This window comes from Hemibagrus wyckioides, linkage group LG26, assembly GCF_019097595.1.
Source record: "Hemibagrus wyckioides isolate EC202008001 linkage group LG26, SWU_Hwy_1.0, whole genome shotgun sequence".
Classification (NCBI taxonomy): domain Eukaryota; kingdom Metazoa; phylum Chordata; class Actinopteri; order Siluriformes; family Bagridae; genus Hemibagrus; species Hemibagrus wyckioides.
Genome location: NC_080735.1, coordinates 17,151,824 through 17,169,869, shown reverse-complemented (window position 1 = coordinate 17,169,869; position 18,046 = coordinate 17,151,824). Strand labels below are relative to the sequence as shown.

Below are 18,046 nucleotides of genomic sequence, written 5' to 3'. Positions count from 1 at the left end.
TTATTTATTTATTTATCTACTTACTTACATATTTAATAAATGTATTTATTTTTTAATTTATTTTTATTTTTCACATTTGCGAAATCTGCACCATTTATTTATTTATTTATTTATTTATTTATTTTTTATTTCATTGTCAACTGTCGTCACATGGACAGCACGACACACATGCGCATACATGCATGTGTGTGTGTTTGTGTGTGTGTGTGTGTATGTGTGTGTGTGTGTGTGTCAGTAACAAGCAATGAATATTAACATAAAACACCGGTCGTTGCCCTTTGAACCAAATGAGTAAAGTTCCAAGAAATTAGTGTGTTGACTTGTTTCCCCCCTTTTATAAAAATACTCTCTCTCACTCTCTCTCTCTCTCTCTCACACACACACACACACACACACACTCACACACATACAAGAGCGTACATAACCCTGTGGTTTGTGGTCTTCTTTATATAAGCCTACATTGACCTTCTGTGGAAATGGGAGTTTGGTTCAAGAGCGCTTGAACGTCCAATAAAAAATAACCCCGCGTTCGCTGATAGGAAGGAAACACAGTTCTGAAGAAAATCCTGCTTCAACTTTATCACACCATCAGGCACTTTCTCTCAATCTGTCTCTCTTTCTCTCTCCGTTTTGCTCAGAACATGTGAGCCTCTACTGTGAGAAACATCAAACCCAAACTGAATATTTAGCATCGATATTTGGCTTTTGACTAGTAATGAGAGGAAATGGTACATGAATCAGCCTTTGTGGGTTACGGTGGAGACTTTAATTTACTTTAAAAACTCCTTCGGATGTTCTTTGAATGCCCCGTTCCCTTCCTCCCAAAAACATTTGCTTTTCCACAGCTCATGTGTGCTGAAACATCACTCACGCTCGTACAACATGTTCTGACTCGGTAATTTCCATTTGTGGAAAAAAAAAAAAAAGAAAGAAAAGAGACGTCTTGTAGCAAAACTAGCTAACGTTTGCAAAGAACCTCTCCACGGACATGTTAGAAAGCTAGCTGACTTACACAAGACGAGCTAAGCCGGCAAGCTAGTTAACATAGCAAATGAGTCTTTGCACGCGCTAGGCTAAACGAGCGAGAGCGCTAATATTTACACAGAAGTTACACAGGGATTTGAGTATGAAGAGCTCTTGAGTGAGTGAGGTGTTTTTCTACAACTACAGAGGAAGGAAGAAGAAAAGGAAGAAATCCAAAAGGAAGAATTATTCTGTAAACTACACATGTTAATTCATCCATCATTTTCTATACCCGCTTTATTCCTAATTAGGGTCACGGGGATCTGCTGGAGCCTATCCCAGCATACATTGGGCGAAAGGCAGGGGTACACCCTGGACAGGTCACCAGTCCATCACAGGGTCACATATAGACAGACAACCACACACACTCCTATGGGCAATTTAGAATTAGCAATTAACCTAATGTACATGTTTTTGGACTGTGGGAGGAAACTGGAGTAAACCTGCACGGAAAGACCCCTGTTCGAACCCAGGACCTTTTTGCTGCGAGGCAACAGTGCTAACCACTAAGCCACTATGCTGCCCTCATGCTAATTCAGTCTGGTTTAAACTCTGGCCTTTTCTCCCAGTCAAGAACAAAACAAATACTGTCAATAAATATCCTAATCTATCAAAAATGTCTGCGAAGAAAACGGGAAAGTTTTCTCGTAGCAAGCTAGCAAGTGTACAGGGAAAATGTAGCCGAGGGCAGAACTTTAGCTAAAACACTTTTTCCAGAGCTTTACTGAATATCAGTCTCTCTTCCTTGCTGCAAAATCACCTCAAACTCTTGCCCTTTTACTCCATAACACAAATGACTGTGTAATTTATAATCATAACTCAATGTACTCTTGTTAAAGATCACACTTTTCCAATAAGCCTTGAATCATCAGCCTTGACTAGCTCAAATGACTCATTAGCCCTGGCTAAACTTGTTAAAGGCAGCAAGCTAGCTAACGACCATTAGCCGTAATGAGTATTTTGTGTAATGCTAGGCAGTGCAGACTAATAACATAGCGTGTTGTAGGTTTATAAAAAATAATATACGAGTTATAAAGCACTTATTTTTTTGCTGAACAGAATTCATCAATCTAGCAGCACAAAACTTGTAATGGGCTTAGCAAACAAACGGGCTAGCTAGCATAGTTACGATCACTCCACCTGCACGTGAACCTCTCTCACTATAACCTATTAATGATTATATTCTAACGCCGATTTTTCTTTTTTTATTACATGGATTTATTTATGTATTAATTGAAAATGAAGTTGTTTTCATTTCACTGCACTCTGTATACGGGATAGAACTGTGCACGTGACAGATACAAGTCCATATGCAGCTAATTTAAATAACGACGGGTTCAGACTCATGTTTTTGTGGAAAGGTTTAAACGCATTTGTCCTTATATATATTTTTTGTTTTTGCTTACGAATGGTTATAAAGTTGTAACAATGGGATTAACCAGCTATCTAGATCTCTCTGGTTTCACCTCCTACACATTAAGCAGCATTTTATTGCACAGCTGCAATGAAACTCTTCTTGTTTCTCTGGAAACTTTACACATTTTTCCAACTGCGTTCATGCATGAAACATAGTGTGTGTGTGTGTATGCATGTGTCCATAGGTATGCTTTAGATCAATGCTTTCATCCGAGACCCTATAGACTGCATTACTACACTTGACACAAATCCTTATCTTATCATCTCATCATCTCGTCGACTGCATGAGAACGAGACTTCTGCGTAGGAGGATTCTTCCAGTATCTGACACCGCATTGACCGGCGATGCAACTCCACCTCAGTGATGTTTATCCGATGCTATAAAAGGAGCTTTCTAGGTATTGTTGTTTTTTGTTACTGGTTCTCACGTCTGTGTCTAGACACATCTTGTCCGCTGTCAGCAGACTTTAATCATCTTCACACCGCGCACAATTATACGACTAGCAGTACCACGGCTTTGGACATGAATTCTGGATCCCGATTGGGTCGAAATCTGTTGATTTATTTTCTATCAACACTGCATCTGCAGATCAAAGGTTTACAGTGATAATGCACAACGCTCTAATGTGGTATTGTTTCTACAGTATGGGTTGTGTTTAGTGTTCTTTCCGTGCAACACGTCAGAAATAAAATGCCGGACAGGAGAACGCTGAGGACCGGAACCACAGTGCAGGACAGAAGAACCACACTGGGATGATGAGAACGCTGGTGTTGCTTTGTCTCCCCCTGCTGGTGACCTGTGGGAAGTGCTAAGATTCGAATAAGCTTAACGAATTAAACGAATTTATTTATTTATTTATTTATTTATTTATCCATCCATCCACTGGAGGCTCATGTGGTTAAGGCTCTTGGTTGTTGAACAGAAGGTCAGGGTTCAAGCTGCCACTGTCAGGCAATTCAACAAGGCCCTTAACCCTCTCTGCTCCAGGGGTGTTGTATCTTAAGCTGCCCCTTCTGACCCCAACTTCCTCAAGTGGGATATGCCACAAAAGGTGCTGTATTGTATAATAAAGGCTTCATATTCTACACAGGGTCACAGGAAACCTGCACATGCACAAGGCATGTGGACATCCTAAATGGAGTGCACAGTGCACAATAACACACCTGTTCACACATACTGACAATTTAGAGATGCCTATCATCCAACAGGTAGTGTTTTTTATTCCTGTGTCTGCACTGTGTGTGGAGTTTGCATGTTCTTCCCATGCTTGGAGGGCTTCCTCCATGTTCTCCAGTTTCCTCCCCAGTCCAAATGCATGCGATGTAGGTTGACTGGAATCTCTAAATTGCTATTGTGTAATTGTGCCATGTCCACTGGGATAGACTCCATGTTGCCTGTAGGATAAGTGCTAAAGACAATGGATGGATAGATATCTAATTGACCCTAGAGCATGAGAACTAAAAATCTGCCCCCTTATGGTTGTAATGAAAATATAAAAGCTTAAAAAGGCAAAAATGCTGAAATAAACAGAGGTTTGTGGAAATATTTGAATTCCATTCTATAGGGGCAGTGGTGGCTCAAGTGGTTCAGGGTCTGGGTTGTTGATCAGAAGGTCAGGGTTCAAGCCCCAACATCCAGGGCAATTAAGTAAGGCCCTTAAACTTCTCTTGGTATCATAGCTGCCCCTGTGCTCAGACCCCAACTTCCTCAGCTGGTATATGTGTAGTAAAGTGTGCTGTAACGTATGTGTGGTGATAATAAATAAATAAATAAATAAATAAATAAATAAATAAATAAATAAATAAATAAATAAATAAATAAATAAATAATCAGAACAAACAGGTGCTGTAAGGAAAGAGGCTCAGTTCTTCTCACTTTATAATAGATGATGTGGTCGCTGTGGTGATGTGCAGACTTGCCCTCCTGGGAAAGGAAGTAGACCATAAAAAGTGAGACAGTGATGCCATGGATGTTTCGAACCTTTATCACCTTTGATGTATTTATAACCGCAGTGCAGGTGTGCAGGATGGAGAAGTCCCACACTAAACACAGAGTGTGTGAAAGTTACCTGTGGGAACTCAGTGTGTTTACAGACACATCAAGCGCTGCTCTAAACATATTACAGCTTCACAGCTTTATTACAGGAAAGTCACTGCTTTCTTTCTCATCACCTCTGTGCTTTTCAGGGAGAAAGTGTTTACACCTGTGTGGTCATACATAATATATCTAAACAAAAATAAGATTATAAAAACATCAGATGAAGATATTTCATTTAATATGGATGTGTGGGAACTGTGTTTATTTAAAGTTTGGCATTTTTGCTTTTCCTTCAACAGTGCTTTTGTTAACTTATTTTGGATATGTATTATTATTATTATTATTATTATTATTATTATTATTATTATTATTATTATTATTATGAGAATATGTATTATTATTATCATCATCATTATTGTTGTTGTTGTTGTTCCATATGCTTAATTAAATAAATACATACAAATAATCACATTAACAATTCAGAAGCCCTTATTATATAAAATTAAATAAACAATAAACTCAGAAAATCTCATAAAATAATATTTAAAGTGATATTAATTTGCACTGCTGTCTTTTTATGCATCATTTTTTTTTACTTTTATAGTTTGTCATAATACCATCTTTTACTTTGTAGTACTTACAATTTTTTATTACTGTTGTCATTATTATTATTTTTCTTCTTCTTCTTCTTCTTCTTCTTCTTCTTCTTATTATTAGTAGTAGTAGTAGTAGTAGTAGTAGTAGTATTTGAAATAACAATCTAGTAAATACAAATAAATTTGAAAATGAAGAAATATAAAAATATAAAAACAAAAAACCTCTAAATGAACTATAATTGATATTATTTTAAACCACCAAAATTGATTGATTGATTTATTTATTTATTTTATTTTTTTATTTTTTTTCATTTTTTACATTTTCCAATTAACATCGAAATAGCAAACAACATTCTGTAGAATAACATTACTACTTTTTTGGTCATTTTTTTTAGTGTTTTCATTTATTTTAGTTGTATGGGTTTTTTTTTTACCAGATGAACAGATATGACACATTAGACACATAAGAGGAACCGAGGACAATGTGGTGAGGTTTTATTTTTCGGTTCTCACGGCTCTCTGAGCTCCTCAGCGCCTCGTCACCACCTCTCAAACTCACCTGCTGTAAAACACAAAGCTGTAGTGTGTTAACTTTCCCTCACCTTACACTCCTGAGATGATGGGAATTACTGCACCAATTAGAGCACTTAAAAGGCGCACAAGCTGCCTGAGCACCTTTATAAGCGCGAGCTGCGCGCGTTCACATCACACTTCAGACAGCAAGGTGACCATACACTACCTTGAACCGCAAAACCTGGGGATTTTTTTTATCCTTTAAATTTTTTATTCAGTGTTTTATTTTTCTAAATCCATCGTGTTGTTTTTTATTCGTCTCCTGAGAAAGATGCGCGCTCTTGGTTTGATCACGTTCGTGGCTCTGGCTGCTTCCCTTTGCGCGCACCCGCGGCACGTCACCAAGGACCTTCCCAAGCGCGCGGCGGCGGTTTCAGATCTCGAGTTCTCCGGTAACGGAGCGGACGAACCGGTCAGGGGATCAGTGCGCGTGGTTAAAGCGAGTCCGCCCTTTCTGCGTCACTCTCCGGGTCTGCTCGGGAAAACCCCCACGCTGAAGCGGACCCCGTTTCCAGCCTTCCTGACGCTGGGTCGCCCCGGGCCTTCTGTGCACGCGCGCGCACCTGCAGCGTCACTCCCGCACCTGAGCGCCAGCCACACCGGCGCCGACGCCAGGAAGAGGCAAGGTCTGGAGATGTGGCAGAGGGTGATGCAGAAAAGCGAGCCGAGTAAAGAGGTCCTGTCACTGCCGTTTAACTCCAAAGACGCGGAAAAGCAGAGCTGTGCGGCGCTGCCTTTCACACAGGTAACATCCATCCTCACACAGTACCCCTGGTATGGTCTGTTCATCACTCTGTTATTCACGGCACGGAATCTGATTGGTTCAGAGAGCTTACTTGCATATTGCAGACTTTTCAGTATTGCAAATGTCAATATTTATACCACAGAATTGCCATGTGCGCGTGCTGTAGGCTTATTTAATTATTATTTATTTAAGGTGTACACGTTCTGTGCAGAGCCCTACAACAAATGTTTGTTTTTATTCCCATATATATTTAGGAATAATTCTCTTTAGAATAATTAAGGACATTATTAAAAGAAAAAAAGAGCTGTTTTGTGGTCGAAAAACTGTAGATCTGCCTCTAAATGTCTTTTTATTTAGTTGACGTCAGGGCTACTGATTATTTGGAAATCCCGTACAGAATAATCACGTGATTGTGTTTATATGTAGTGCACGTCTTTATAATTTTACATGTTTTTTTTTTATTTATTTATTTACTTTATTTATTTTTTCCTTTTTTACATTTTCCTTGCATTTAAATCACTGATCAATTATTTTTATATATACCGGGTTGTTAACATTACGTCACACACGTTTACTTGTATTCTCGTGAAATTTCAGGGCATTAAATGTTGTGAGATGTGAGCCGACACGTGGTTTTCACGTGTGAAATGTACAAAGTCGAGTCATTTTTACGTTTTATTTTTGATGTATGCATTGTTTAGGCTTTCTGTGTGTATTAAATTCTTCTTCTTCTTCTACTTATTATTATTATTATTATTATTATTATTATTATTATTATTATCATTATTATTAAATTTATTGACCTAAACCTTTTGTGTGTCCGCAGCGGATAACCGAGGAGGGATGCGAGTCCATAACCGTTCTCAATAAGCTGTGTTTCGGTCAGTGCAGCTCCATGTTCGTGCCGCCTAACGGAGGGTCCAGCATGCACCGCGGTGGCCCGTCTTGCTCGCGCTGTGGGCCGTCCAGAGCGCGAACCGTGCACGTGCCCATGCGCTGCGGGTCGCAGGTCCGAGAAAAGCGCGTGATGCTGGTAGAGGAGTGCAAGTGCGAAACCGGGAGGGAGGAAGAGAAATCTGATAACCTGGCCACGCATTTATAACCAGCACTATGCGTGTGTGTGTGTGTGTGTGTGTGTGAGAGAGATGACAAGAGCGCTTACTTACGTTCTTACTTGATGACGTGAGAACCACAGCAGGTTCTTTTAATCAGTTTTGTTAGTTTGATTTTCCAAACTGAAACTTTATCCAAACAACCGCTTGATTATTCCAGCGGAATATTTGACTCTAACATGTCATGGCATGTTTTCACCGAGTGATGTCGCTGTTGCACGACGATTCTGTACCTGACACAATAACTGTTTTGAAGTTATAAAGCCAGATTTTGTTTACTCTGATGTCTGTTGTGTTCTTCTTGAATGTGGTCAAGTTAGAAAAATTTAATAAGCATAAATTTATTAAACTGGACATGTTTTTAGTTCCTGGGCTGCAAACACACCGCAAACCCCATGACTATTTATTTGAATGTTAACAGATGTCACTAACACTAACGGTCTTCATAATTATGACTGAAACTGAGTCATTATAACAGAACACACGGACTGAATGTTGTTAGGTTCCATCTGACTATTCAATGGGTTTTAAATATTGATATTTAAAATATTTTTAAACTGTAATGCTATAACAATTTCAGTGTAACGCTATAACAATTTCACTGTAACGCTATAACAATTTCACTGTAACTCTATAACAATTTCACTGTAACTCTGTAACAATTTCACTGTAACTCTGTAACAATTTCACTGTAACACTATAACAAATTTATTGTAGCACTATCACAATTTCAATGTAACACTATTACAAACAATTTAAATGTAATGCTATAACAATTTCAATAACGTTATAACAATTTAGTGTTACGCTATAACACTTTTAAAGTAACGCTATAACAATTTTAATGTAACACTATAACAATTTTAATGTAACGCTATAACAATTTTAATGTAACGCTATAACAATTTTAATGTAATGCTATAACAATTTCAATTTAATGCTATAACCTAACATACATCCTACAGCCTTTTCCCAGGCTTATTAGAGTATATAGAGAGTCTTATTGTCATCCTAGTCAAACAGCATTACGAGATAATCACTCAGTTTAACTGCTTGAATATGTAATTCATAATATATCGTTAGTTGTGACACGTTTGTTGGGATGGAACATATAGCCTATTTTACATTTGGCTCTCAATCAGTAAGCAACTGTCTATTAGCATCCAGTACTTCATTAACCACCTTAAATGCAACTCAAGACACACACACACACACGTTTGTCTTGTTATCCTTGTAAGGACCATCCATTAAAGCTCATTAATGCTGATTATTCTCCACCTCACAATAATTTCACCACCACGAACCAAAATAAATTTTTTTATGGCTTTATTATTGTTTATATGAAGAAGTTTGTCATCCATAATGTAAAACTCTTTCCTGTCATTGTAGAGATTCTCACCAAGACATAAAAACAAGCCCCTACACACACACACACACCCCTCCTAAATGTGCCCTCTAAGTGTGTAAAGTGTAAGGGGGAGTAAACATGGTTGTTTGTTCTCCTCCCTCGTCGTGGCCTATCTGTTCTACATAATCGCTCTTTTCAGGCCTGTGGGAATGCCTGGCCTCCTATAGGCCCAGCTGCCCTCCAGCCTTCTGAAGAAGAAAGAAGAAGACTATTATTCATAGCTTTTTTTTCTGGCACCTGGAGCGGGGGAAAAAGTTTTTTTTTACTCATCCTATACGAAATGCCCTCGAGGGGGTAAAAACAAGGGCTCGCTTTACATCGCCTTGGCAACCGCTCAAGATCAACCACCGCTCGAGCGGCCATTTGCATGGCGGAGGCAATCAAAATGGCGCCGTTAGCGCTAAGCACTAATAACAAACACACAAACCCGCCCCAAAACCTGCTCTACAGCTCATTATATTATATTATATTATATTATATTATATTATATTATATTATATTATATTATATTATATTATATTATATTATATTATATTATATTATATTATATGTCTGAACAATTAGTCACCTGACAAACAATTACTGTCACTGTTAGCAACGTTTGTTTACATTACATTTATCCGTCAATTACTTTACTTATTATGACAGTTGTTTGTTTATAGCAGACTTATGGTGTCAGTGTTAAAATGTCTAAAAATTAAAGTTATAAATATATAAGCAGAGCTCAACAAATTGGCAATAAACCTCGATTCTGGTCATGTTTTTTTTGTTTGTTTGTTTGTTTGTTTGTTTAACGGAGGATATGGTTATGGTCACGGACAAATGTCAACATTTTAGGTTATTTTATTTATAAGATTTTATATTTTATAAAGTGTAATTATTAATTGGTTTAATATTTAATATTCTACTGTAGCTTTAGTGTACACTATGTTAATAATATTCCTGAAAAAAAAATAGTTTTAAGTTTTGTTTTTTGTAGAGTAGAGCTTATCGAAACTATAGCTAGCATTTTTATATGATAATTCAGCATTCAGTCATGTGTGTGTGTGTGTGTGTGTGTGTGTGTGACATATTAAGTAGACATTTTTCTACACATTAAATGCATGTGAATCTGCTTGGATGCGGCCGCGCAATTAAAAGAAGAAGAAGAAAAAAAAAACAAAAACAGCGCGCTCATTAAAGGATTCCCATGACGTGAGCGCGCTTTGGTGGGATCCACTCAGGCCGAGGCGCGCTCCCGTGCCAGAAAAGAAAAGACGAACAAGAAGAAGAAAGAAAAAAAAAGAAAAGAAAAGCCGCTAAGTGAAGCTCGTTAACGCTTAAAACGGGTGCAGATGACACCGGCGCTGCGCTGATGTGCGCGTGAGGCTGAGCAGGCGCGGAATAACGGGCTAATTGCGCTGGGAGCGCAAAGCGGAGCGAAGCGCCATTAAAACCGCGTTAGGCGCGAGTGGCCCAGTGAGCTGGTTTGGAACAGGAAGCCACAGAAACGTCTGCACCATGAGCCCGACTCCCGAGGAGGAGATTTAAGTTTAAGAAGCGCCTATATGGCATGGCAAAGTGCTGCATAGGAGAAAAAAAATTCAGACAATGTTGAAACAAAATCAGTAGGAAAGTAGGATCCTGAGGTTTTGTCATTTATTTTAGACTGACCACAGTCAAGTCTGTGAAGCCAGGACTGACAGTTCATTCAGTTCCTCATATTGTGTGCTTCCTTTAAAAAAAAACTATAAAATCCCTAAACACATCACCCCCCCTTGAGAACGCTCCACTTGGACCTTTCGCATATTGAATCTGTTTAACTACATGGCACCACGCTGAACTCTTTGAACTGTGGGCTCGGTCCTGAAGCTGGTCCAGTTTGGACAGCGAGACGGTTAGATCTGGCTCCGTAATGCGCACGGGTGGAGCTCTGCCCGCTCGCCTCGGGGTCTTCAGCCCGAAATGCCAAGGTAGGGTTAAGGGGCGCCCAGGAGCAGGTGGGTGAAGCTGGCACACGCTGGCCGCAGGGAGAGACCGCCGCGGGGCATCGCCAGCTTGCAGTGCATCATGGGATGGACACAATGGAGGCTTTAGGATGCAGAGAAGAGACTGCTAATGAGCTTGGTTGGAGTTTTCTCTTTCTTTCGTACACAATGCGCGTAAGTATGTTTCTGGCTAATCAGCTAGCGCAGAGCATAAACTACACCCACCCGGCTAATTTGCGGTTCCTGGAATTTAGAAGCGCTGGAGAACCGCCCGCGAGCGAGGAGCGATGATTTCTCATCCGTGAGCTACCTTAGGGAGAACGCACGTGCACCTAAACACATAGATTCCTGCGAGTGCCTGTGAATCATGCCTTTTGGCGACTCTAATTGCTCTAATTAAGTTGATTAAGACATGGCACTAACGAGAGAGCGCCCTGGGAAGACACGGTGCATGCTGGGCTTTCATCTGTCTCTCCTGCTGCGTGACTCCCGCCCACCACCCTGTTACCATCACCTTGTTTGCCCCACATGCCTGCGAAGTGCCAAGGTGGACTGGCACGGCGACTCTTGGCTCATCGGATCGCGGCGGGGCTTACAGAGGAAAGGTGACGTGACCGGTTGAGGAGATCGGAATGGGGGAAACGTTACACACGTGAGAAATGGAGGGACAAAGGAGAAGGATAGAGAGATGGAGAGACATCAGGAGCAGACTTCAGAGTCGAACAGAACACTTGTGTGATATATTTGCAGATTTCAGTGAAGGACAAACATGAATGTGTGACAGTCCTTATTACCTGCCCCGGTCAGGGTCCTAGTGGTGATGGTGTACTGGTTTGTTTATGCTTCCAGAAGTAGAGCCAGGTGGAGTGATGGAGTGATGAGAGGTTAGGGATCTGTATTGACAGTGTTGAGTTTTTCCTCAGTTCGTTATTTAATTTAAAAAAAAAAAATCAGTTTTGGCCACACCCCCATCAGATTTATGTGGAGTATAAGGTATATAAGAATATTTGAAGCGACAATCAGATAGAGATACAGACGTGTTATGTTCCCAATGTACAGACAACTTATTTACCGTTGCTTTTTAGCATAAGTCTATTTTCTTTGCTAACAGTGTGCATCCAAAACCTTGTGAAATGCAGGATGGTTTGTGATGAGGCGCGGAGAAAGAACGAGGAAAGAGAGGCAAACGGTGCTTATTGCTTGTACCTACAGAAACCGAGAAGAAGAGATCGAAAAATAAAAAGTTTCAGGACTATTTTCTTTTTTATTTACATTTCTAATGATTTGCCCATTTGGCGTTGTGAATAAAAAATGAAAACCATGACACAGTTTCCGTAACATCTCTACGAATCTGCACAGGAAGTGCCGACGGGGTCTGCGTTATTTCTGAGACGCCGTGCACACACGAGCGCCCACCACCAGATATCACTCCCACTCCGAGCTGGGATTTTTAATGCACCTAATGTGGGTGACCGAAGCTCGATAGTAGACCCTGGAGTGGAGAGTCGGAGCTTTATATGACGGCCCACACGGTGTTACAGCCAAATCTGTTGAACAAATAACTTTAAGTCTAGAGGAAGTGGGAGTTTTGCGTTTGCGAGTTGGAACTGGAGATGTTGGTAGGAATTTCGAAAAACAGAAAATCGGGAGGAGTGGAATAAAAAATAAAAAAAAACAGAAAGAATTTTAATTAAACTGAGGGAAAAGGGAGGATTCTGGCCGGGTTCTCTTCGTGTCGCTGGTTCTCTTAGCCAGACCAAACTCCTCAGCCTGCCAGCTCGTCACTGCCTACATGAAGATAAATGACATAATTAGAGCTCCTCTGTCATCAATTAAACTTGCTGGACTTGTGTTGTGTACGAGTGTTTGATGAAGAGGCAGGCAACAGCACAGTCACAATTCACGCCGAATCCAGATTGGCCCGTCCACTACAACTGGCAGCGAATGGGGCATCTGAAATGCCAGTGCGCTTGGACTTTCTTTAGTCCTCCATTTTCTGATTAGAGGTTGCGACAGGGCAGTGAATGTGCTCCTGATGGCTGTATACACTAAGCACTATCCACTACACACACACACACACACACACACACACATGAGTCATGGAAGGCGAGGTGAGGCTGAGGTTTAGGGAGTGCAGGTGGTGGTAGTAAGCTGGCATGGGCTTTGCCCACTCTCCCCACATGATGCCAGCATGCAGACATACACACACTCTTACACACACACACACACATATGCGAACACACACATGATGCCAATACCATCTGTCATTACTGAGAACATCTGCAGCCCAAGGTGCCCTTGTCACCCACGGTTAAAGTAACAAGTCGGTTAAAGAGGTGGAGATGAATATTTATATATATATTGATTTTTCCTATATGACTCTCAAGCAGTCTACACTGAGCGCTTAAATCAAAACCAGAGAAACATTTACCTTCCACAGGGATGGAGCAAGCAGATAAAAATCTGCACAGAGTTTACAGAGACACGGTTCATCACAGTGAAAAAGAACACACACAAAAAACAAGACCAAAGAGAAGAAGAGAAAAAAGAGAGAGAGACAGAAGAGGCCAGGTCTGAATACGATATATGATATATTTTAATACTTGATGTGCATTGTTGTATTCTATCAGTTTGGTGTGCAAACTTTTGCACTCAACTGTGTGTGTGTGTGTTTATTATGGAAGGGAATTTAAAATATAAATATGTGACAAATATATTGATACTGTACAATTATTTATGTGAGAACATTCAGTATTCTATCTATCTATCTATCTATCTATCTATCTATCTATCTATCTATCTATCTATCTATCTGTCTGTCTGTCTGTCTGTCTGTCTGTCTGTCTGTCTGTCTGTCTCTATCTATCTATCTATCTATCTATCTATCTATCTATCTATCTATCTATCTATCTGTCTGTCTGTCTGTCTGTCTGTCTGTCTGTCCTATATATGATAATGGCTGATGACACACACACACACACACACACAGTGACAGAGTGAAAGTGTTTTAACATTAAAAGTCAGAAGTTTATTAACAGATTCTGGAAGAGAGAACATCCTCAAGTGATTCATTTCCCAAAGTCACTGGAGAAAGTGTAACATGTCCACTGTGCATACGCAGGAAGGCTTGTCTTTAAAATCAGGACTCAAGTCCTCGTATAACTTGGTCTGTGTGTGTGTGTGTGTGTGTGTGTGTGCTTTATGATTCTGAAACAATATCCAGGAAGTAAGTGCAGCGTGGATGTCGTTAGAATTATTTACCATAGCACTAAGTTTCCAAAAGTTCTTCATCAAAGTGGTTCTGAGGCTGTAGAGGGTGTAAGATATGCACACACACACACACACACACACACACACACACTCAATCAGTGCAGCGTCTCGCCTCGTCTGCCCCGGGGAGGCTCGGTGGCATTCAGGTTGCGCCAAACGGCCTCTGGCAGCTTCAAAATGTAGCACCTGCAAGACAGAAGACTTTCTTTGTCTTTCCCTTATTAAAACACGGAGTAAAGCTGGTGCTGATTCACACACTCCCACAACAATGACTGAAAAAACAAAAAAAAACCCAGCACCACCGAGGCAGAGGCAGAGGCAGGCGCCAGACGCTGTGAGACGCCTCCTATTTTTCCTAAAGTGTTATATTGGTCGTTTTAACGCTACTCTGTAAGTTATTGGAGTCATGTGTTGCTGTATTCCCCGTGTAACATGTGTGTGTGTGTGTTTGTGTGTGTGTGTGTGTCTCTGTCTGTGTGTGTGTGTGTGTGTGTGTAAAGCAGATGGTATCACAGTCCTGTTGTGCCATGATATGAAATCTGTTCAGCACTGTCCTCCATCTGTGTCGCGTAAACCCTGAACCCATGGACTGGAGCCTGATGCTGACCTCAGCTTGACCTTTCATCTCCCTGAACTCTAGACCCACACACGCTCCATTATTACTGTTATTATTATTATTATTTTATTTAATCGTTCCGCTCCCATATAACCAACTGAAGTAATAGAATATTTACTGGACATTTCTGTCAATAACAAAAAAAGATATATTTAATATGTTTGGTCACGATGAAGGATCAGAGCTTTTAAAAAGTAGGGAAAATAGTAAGAAAAAAATTAAAAAGAAAGAGGATTTGAAAAATGAGACATCGTTCAGAGGTAAAGCAAAAGTTTATTTATTTATTTATTTATTTATTCATTTATTTATTCATTTATTTATCTATTTATTCATTTGTTTATCTATCTATCTATCTATCTATCTATCTATCTATCTATCTATCTATCTATCTATCTATCTATTGCTTGATTCACTTATTCATTCATTTATTCATTTATTTATTTATTCATTTATCTATCTATCTATCTATCTATCTATCTATCTATCTATCTATCTATCTATCTATCTATCTATCTATCTATCCATCCATGCATCCATCCATGCATCCATCCATCCATTTATTTATTTATTTATTTATTTATTTATTTATTTATTTATTTATTTATTTATCTATTTATTCATTTGTTTATTATCTATCTATCTATCTATCTATCTATCCATCCATCCATCCATCCATCCATCCATCCATCCATCCATGCATCCGTCCATTTATTTATTTATTTATTTATTTATTTATTTATTTATTTATTTATTTATTTATTTATTCATTTATTTATTTATCTATTTATTTATCTATTTATTCATTTGTTTATTATCTATCTATCTATCTATCTATCTATCTATCTATCTATCTATCTATCTATTGCTTGATTCACTTATTTATTTATTTATTTATTTATTTATTTATTTATTTATTTATTTATTTATTCATTTATCTATCTATCTATCCATCCATCCATCCATCCATCCATTTATTTATTTATTTATATATAAGAACATCAAGCACTGGAGGTATCTACAGCACGTGATATGACACTTCTGTTCAGATTCCCGACAAAACCAATCCCACCGTAGTGGCTTTTAGAAACCACATTTTCCTTTTAATTTCTTTTAATCTTGCTTTAAAATGTGAGCCAAAAAAATGTCTCGAATATAACCAACCATATCTAATGTCTTTATGGGCCACAGTTTCGATCTATATTAGGATTTGACCTAACAACAAACATTAGTAAACAATATGGATGCCTCCATGTTCATTTTCTGTTAGCAACAATGAGCCAACTGTGATGGTAAAAAAAACTGAAGTAAAGACTTGTATCCTCGCGTTTCCCAGTAGGAATTACGAGTTGAGTCTTTAGGTTTTTCGGAAAGCGGCGACTTTTACTGGAGTGGAGCATGAAGATAGCGTGAGGTGGCCAGTGATAGTGGTCAGACACTCAACAGAAGATTAAATCAAATCTCTCTGATTTTACAGGAAGTAAATTCTATTCTGAGCAAAATATAGCTCACACTATATGGACGAAAGTAAGATGGATGCATCCATGTGTTGGTTCTTCACCAAGAACGTAATTCTATAGAATTACGAATAGAATAGAATTCTATTCTTTGTAAGCTTTATAATTTCTCTTCACTGGAACTGAGAGGCTCAAACGCAGTTTAAGTTCTAGCATGGACAATGCTCCTGTGAATAACACAAAGCTCCCGAGCTCCATGAAGACATGGTGTGGAGGTGAAGGTTGGAGAAAGTGGAAGATCTGGAGTGTCCTGCCACAGAGCCCTGACTCTGACTGACTCAACCCCACTGAACACCTTTCAGATGAACTGGAGCAACATCAGAGTCTGATCTCACTTGTAGCTGAATAAACACCATGATCCAACATCTAGTGGAAAGACTTCAGAAAAGAGAAGAGAAGAGAAGAGAAGAGAAGAGAAGAGAAGAGAAGAGAAGAGAAGAGAAGAGAAGAGACGAGACGAGAAGAGAAGAGAAGAGAAGAGAAGAGAAGAGAAGAAAAAGAAGAGAAGAGAGGAAAAAAGAAGATAAGAGACAAGACTAAAAGAGAAGAGAAGAGGAGGGAAGAGACCAGACCAGACTAAATGAGAAGAGAAGAGAAGAGAAGAGAAGAGAAGAGAAAAAGGGAAAAGAAAGTGAAGAGAGGAGAAGAGAAAAAAGGAAAAGAAAGTGAAGAGAGGAGAAGAGAAAAAAGAAAAGCGGAGAAGAGAAGAGCGGAGAAGAGAAGAGAAGAGAAGAGAAGAGAAGAGAAGAGAAGAGAAGAGAAGAGAAGAGAAGAGAAGAGAAGAGAAGAAGAGTGGAGAAGAGAAGAGAAGAGAAAAAAGAAGAGAAGAGAAGAGAAGAGAAGAGAAGAGAAGAGAAGAGAGAAAAAGAAGAGTGGAGAAGAGAAGAGAAGAGAAGAGACGAGACGAGACGAGACGAGAAGAGAAGAGAAGAGAAGAGAAGAGAAGAAAAAGAAGAGAAGAGAGGAAAAAAGAAGATAAGAGACAAGACTAAAAGAGAAGAGAAGAGGAGGGAAGAGACCAGACCAGACTAAATGAGAAGAGAAGAGAAGAGAAGAGAAGAGAAGAGAAGAGAAGAGAAGAGAAGAGAAGAGAAGAGAAAAAGGGAAAAGAAAGTGAAGAGAGGAGAAGAGAAAAAAGGAAAAGAAAGTGAAGAGAGGAGAAGAGAAAAAAGAAAAGCGGAGAAGAGAAGAGGGGAGAAGAGAAGAGAAGAGAAGAGAAGAGAAGAGAAGAGAAGAGAAGAGAAGAGAAAAAAGAAGAGAAGAGAAGAGAAGAGAAGAGAAGAGAAGAGAGAAAAAGAAGAGTGGAGAAGAGAAGAGAAGAGAAGAGAAGAGAAGAGAAGAGAAGAGAAGAGAAAAAAGAAGAGCAGAGAAGAGAAGAGAAGAGAAGAGAAGAGAAGAGAAGAGAAGAGAAGAGAAGAGTAAGGAAATAAATAAATATGGAAGGGGATGTTAAAGAACATATTGGTGTAATGGTCAGGGGTGCAGAAATCTTTGGCAGTCACATATCCTTCTATTCAGGAACAGTCCACACTCAGTCCAGTCCCCACTGACCGCAGCATGAGAAATCCTTCATCTGTTAAACTCCAGCTCCATTACTGCATTATACACTCTGGTATTTTATATGAAGGTTTAACACAAGCCTCAGTCTGAGAATTGAGTCTCAGGGCAGATGTGATGTGCCTCAAAACCCAAAGGAGGGCGCCAGAGACTCTGTAGAAACTCACACACACACACACACACACACACACACAACGAGCTGAGAGCTCTG

The 18,046-nt window shown here is 39.4% G+C and overlaps 1 protein-coding gene across 1 annotated transcript; it reads left to right on the top strand.

Annotated features, from left to right (window-relative positions):
• Nucleotides 1-5,917: 5,917 nt before the first annotated feature.
• On the top strand, nucleotides 5,918-7,734 carry dand5 (DAN domain family, member 5). Its single transcript, XM_058380275.1, has 2 exons — nucleotides 5,918-6,391; nucleotides 7,218-7,734. The coding sequence occupies exons 1-2, from the start codon at nucleotides 5,918-5,920 to the stop codon at nucleotides 7,491-7,493; spliced, it is 750 nt and encodes a 249-aa protein (XP_058236258.1). The 3' UTR covers nucleotides 7,494-7,734.
• The last annotated feature ends 10,312 nt before the right edge of the window (nucleotides 7,735-18,046 follow it).

Coding starts and splice junctions, on each gene's coding strand:
- dand5 (XM_058380275.1), top strand. CDS start 5,918: ATGCGCGCTCTTGGTTTGATCACGTTCGTGGCTCTGGCTGCTTCCCTT. Junction 6,392..7,217: donor CGGCGCTGCCTTTCACACAG/GTAACATCCATC, acceptor GTGTGTCCGCAG/CGGATAACCGAGGAGGGATG.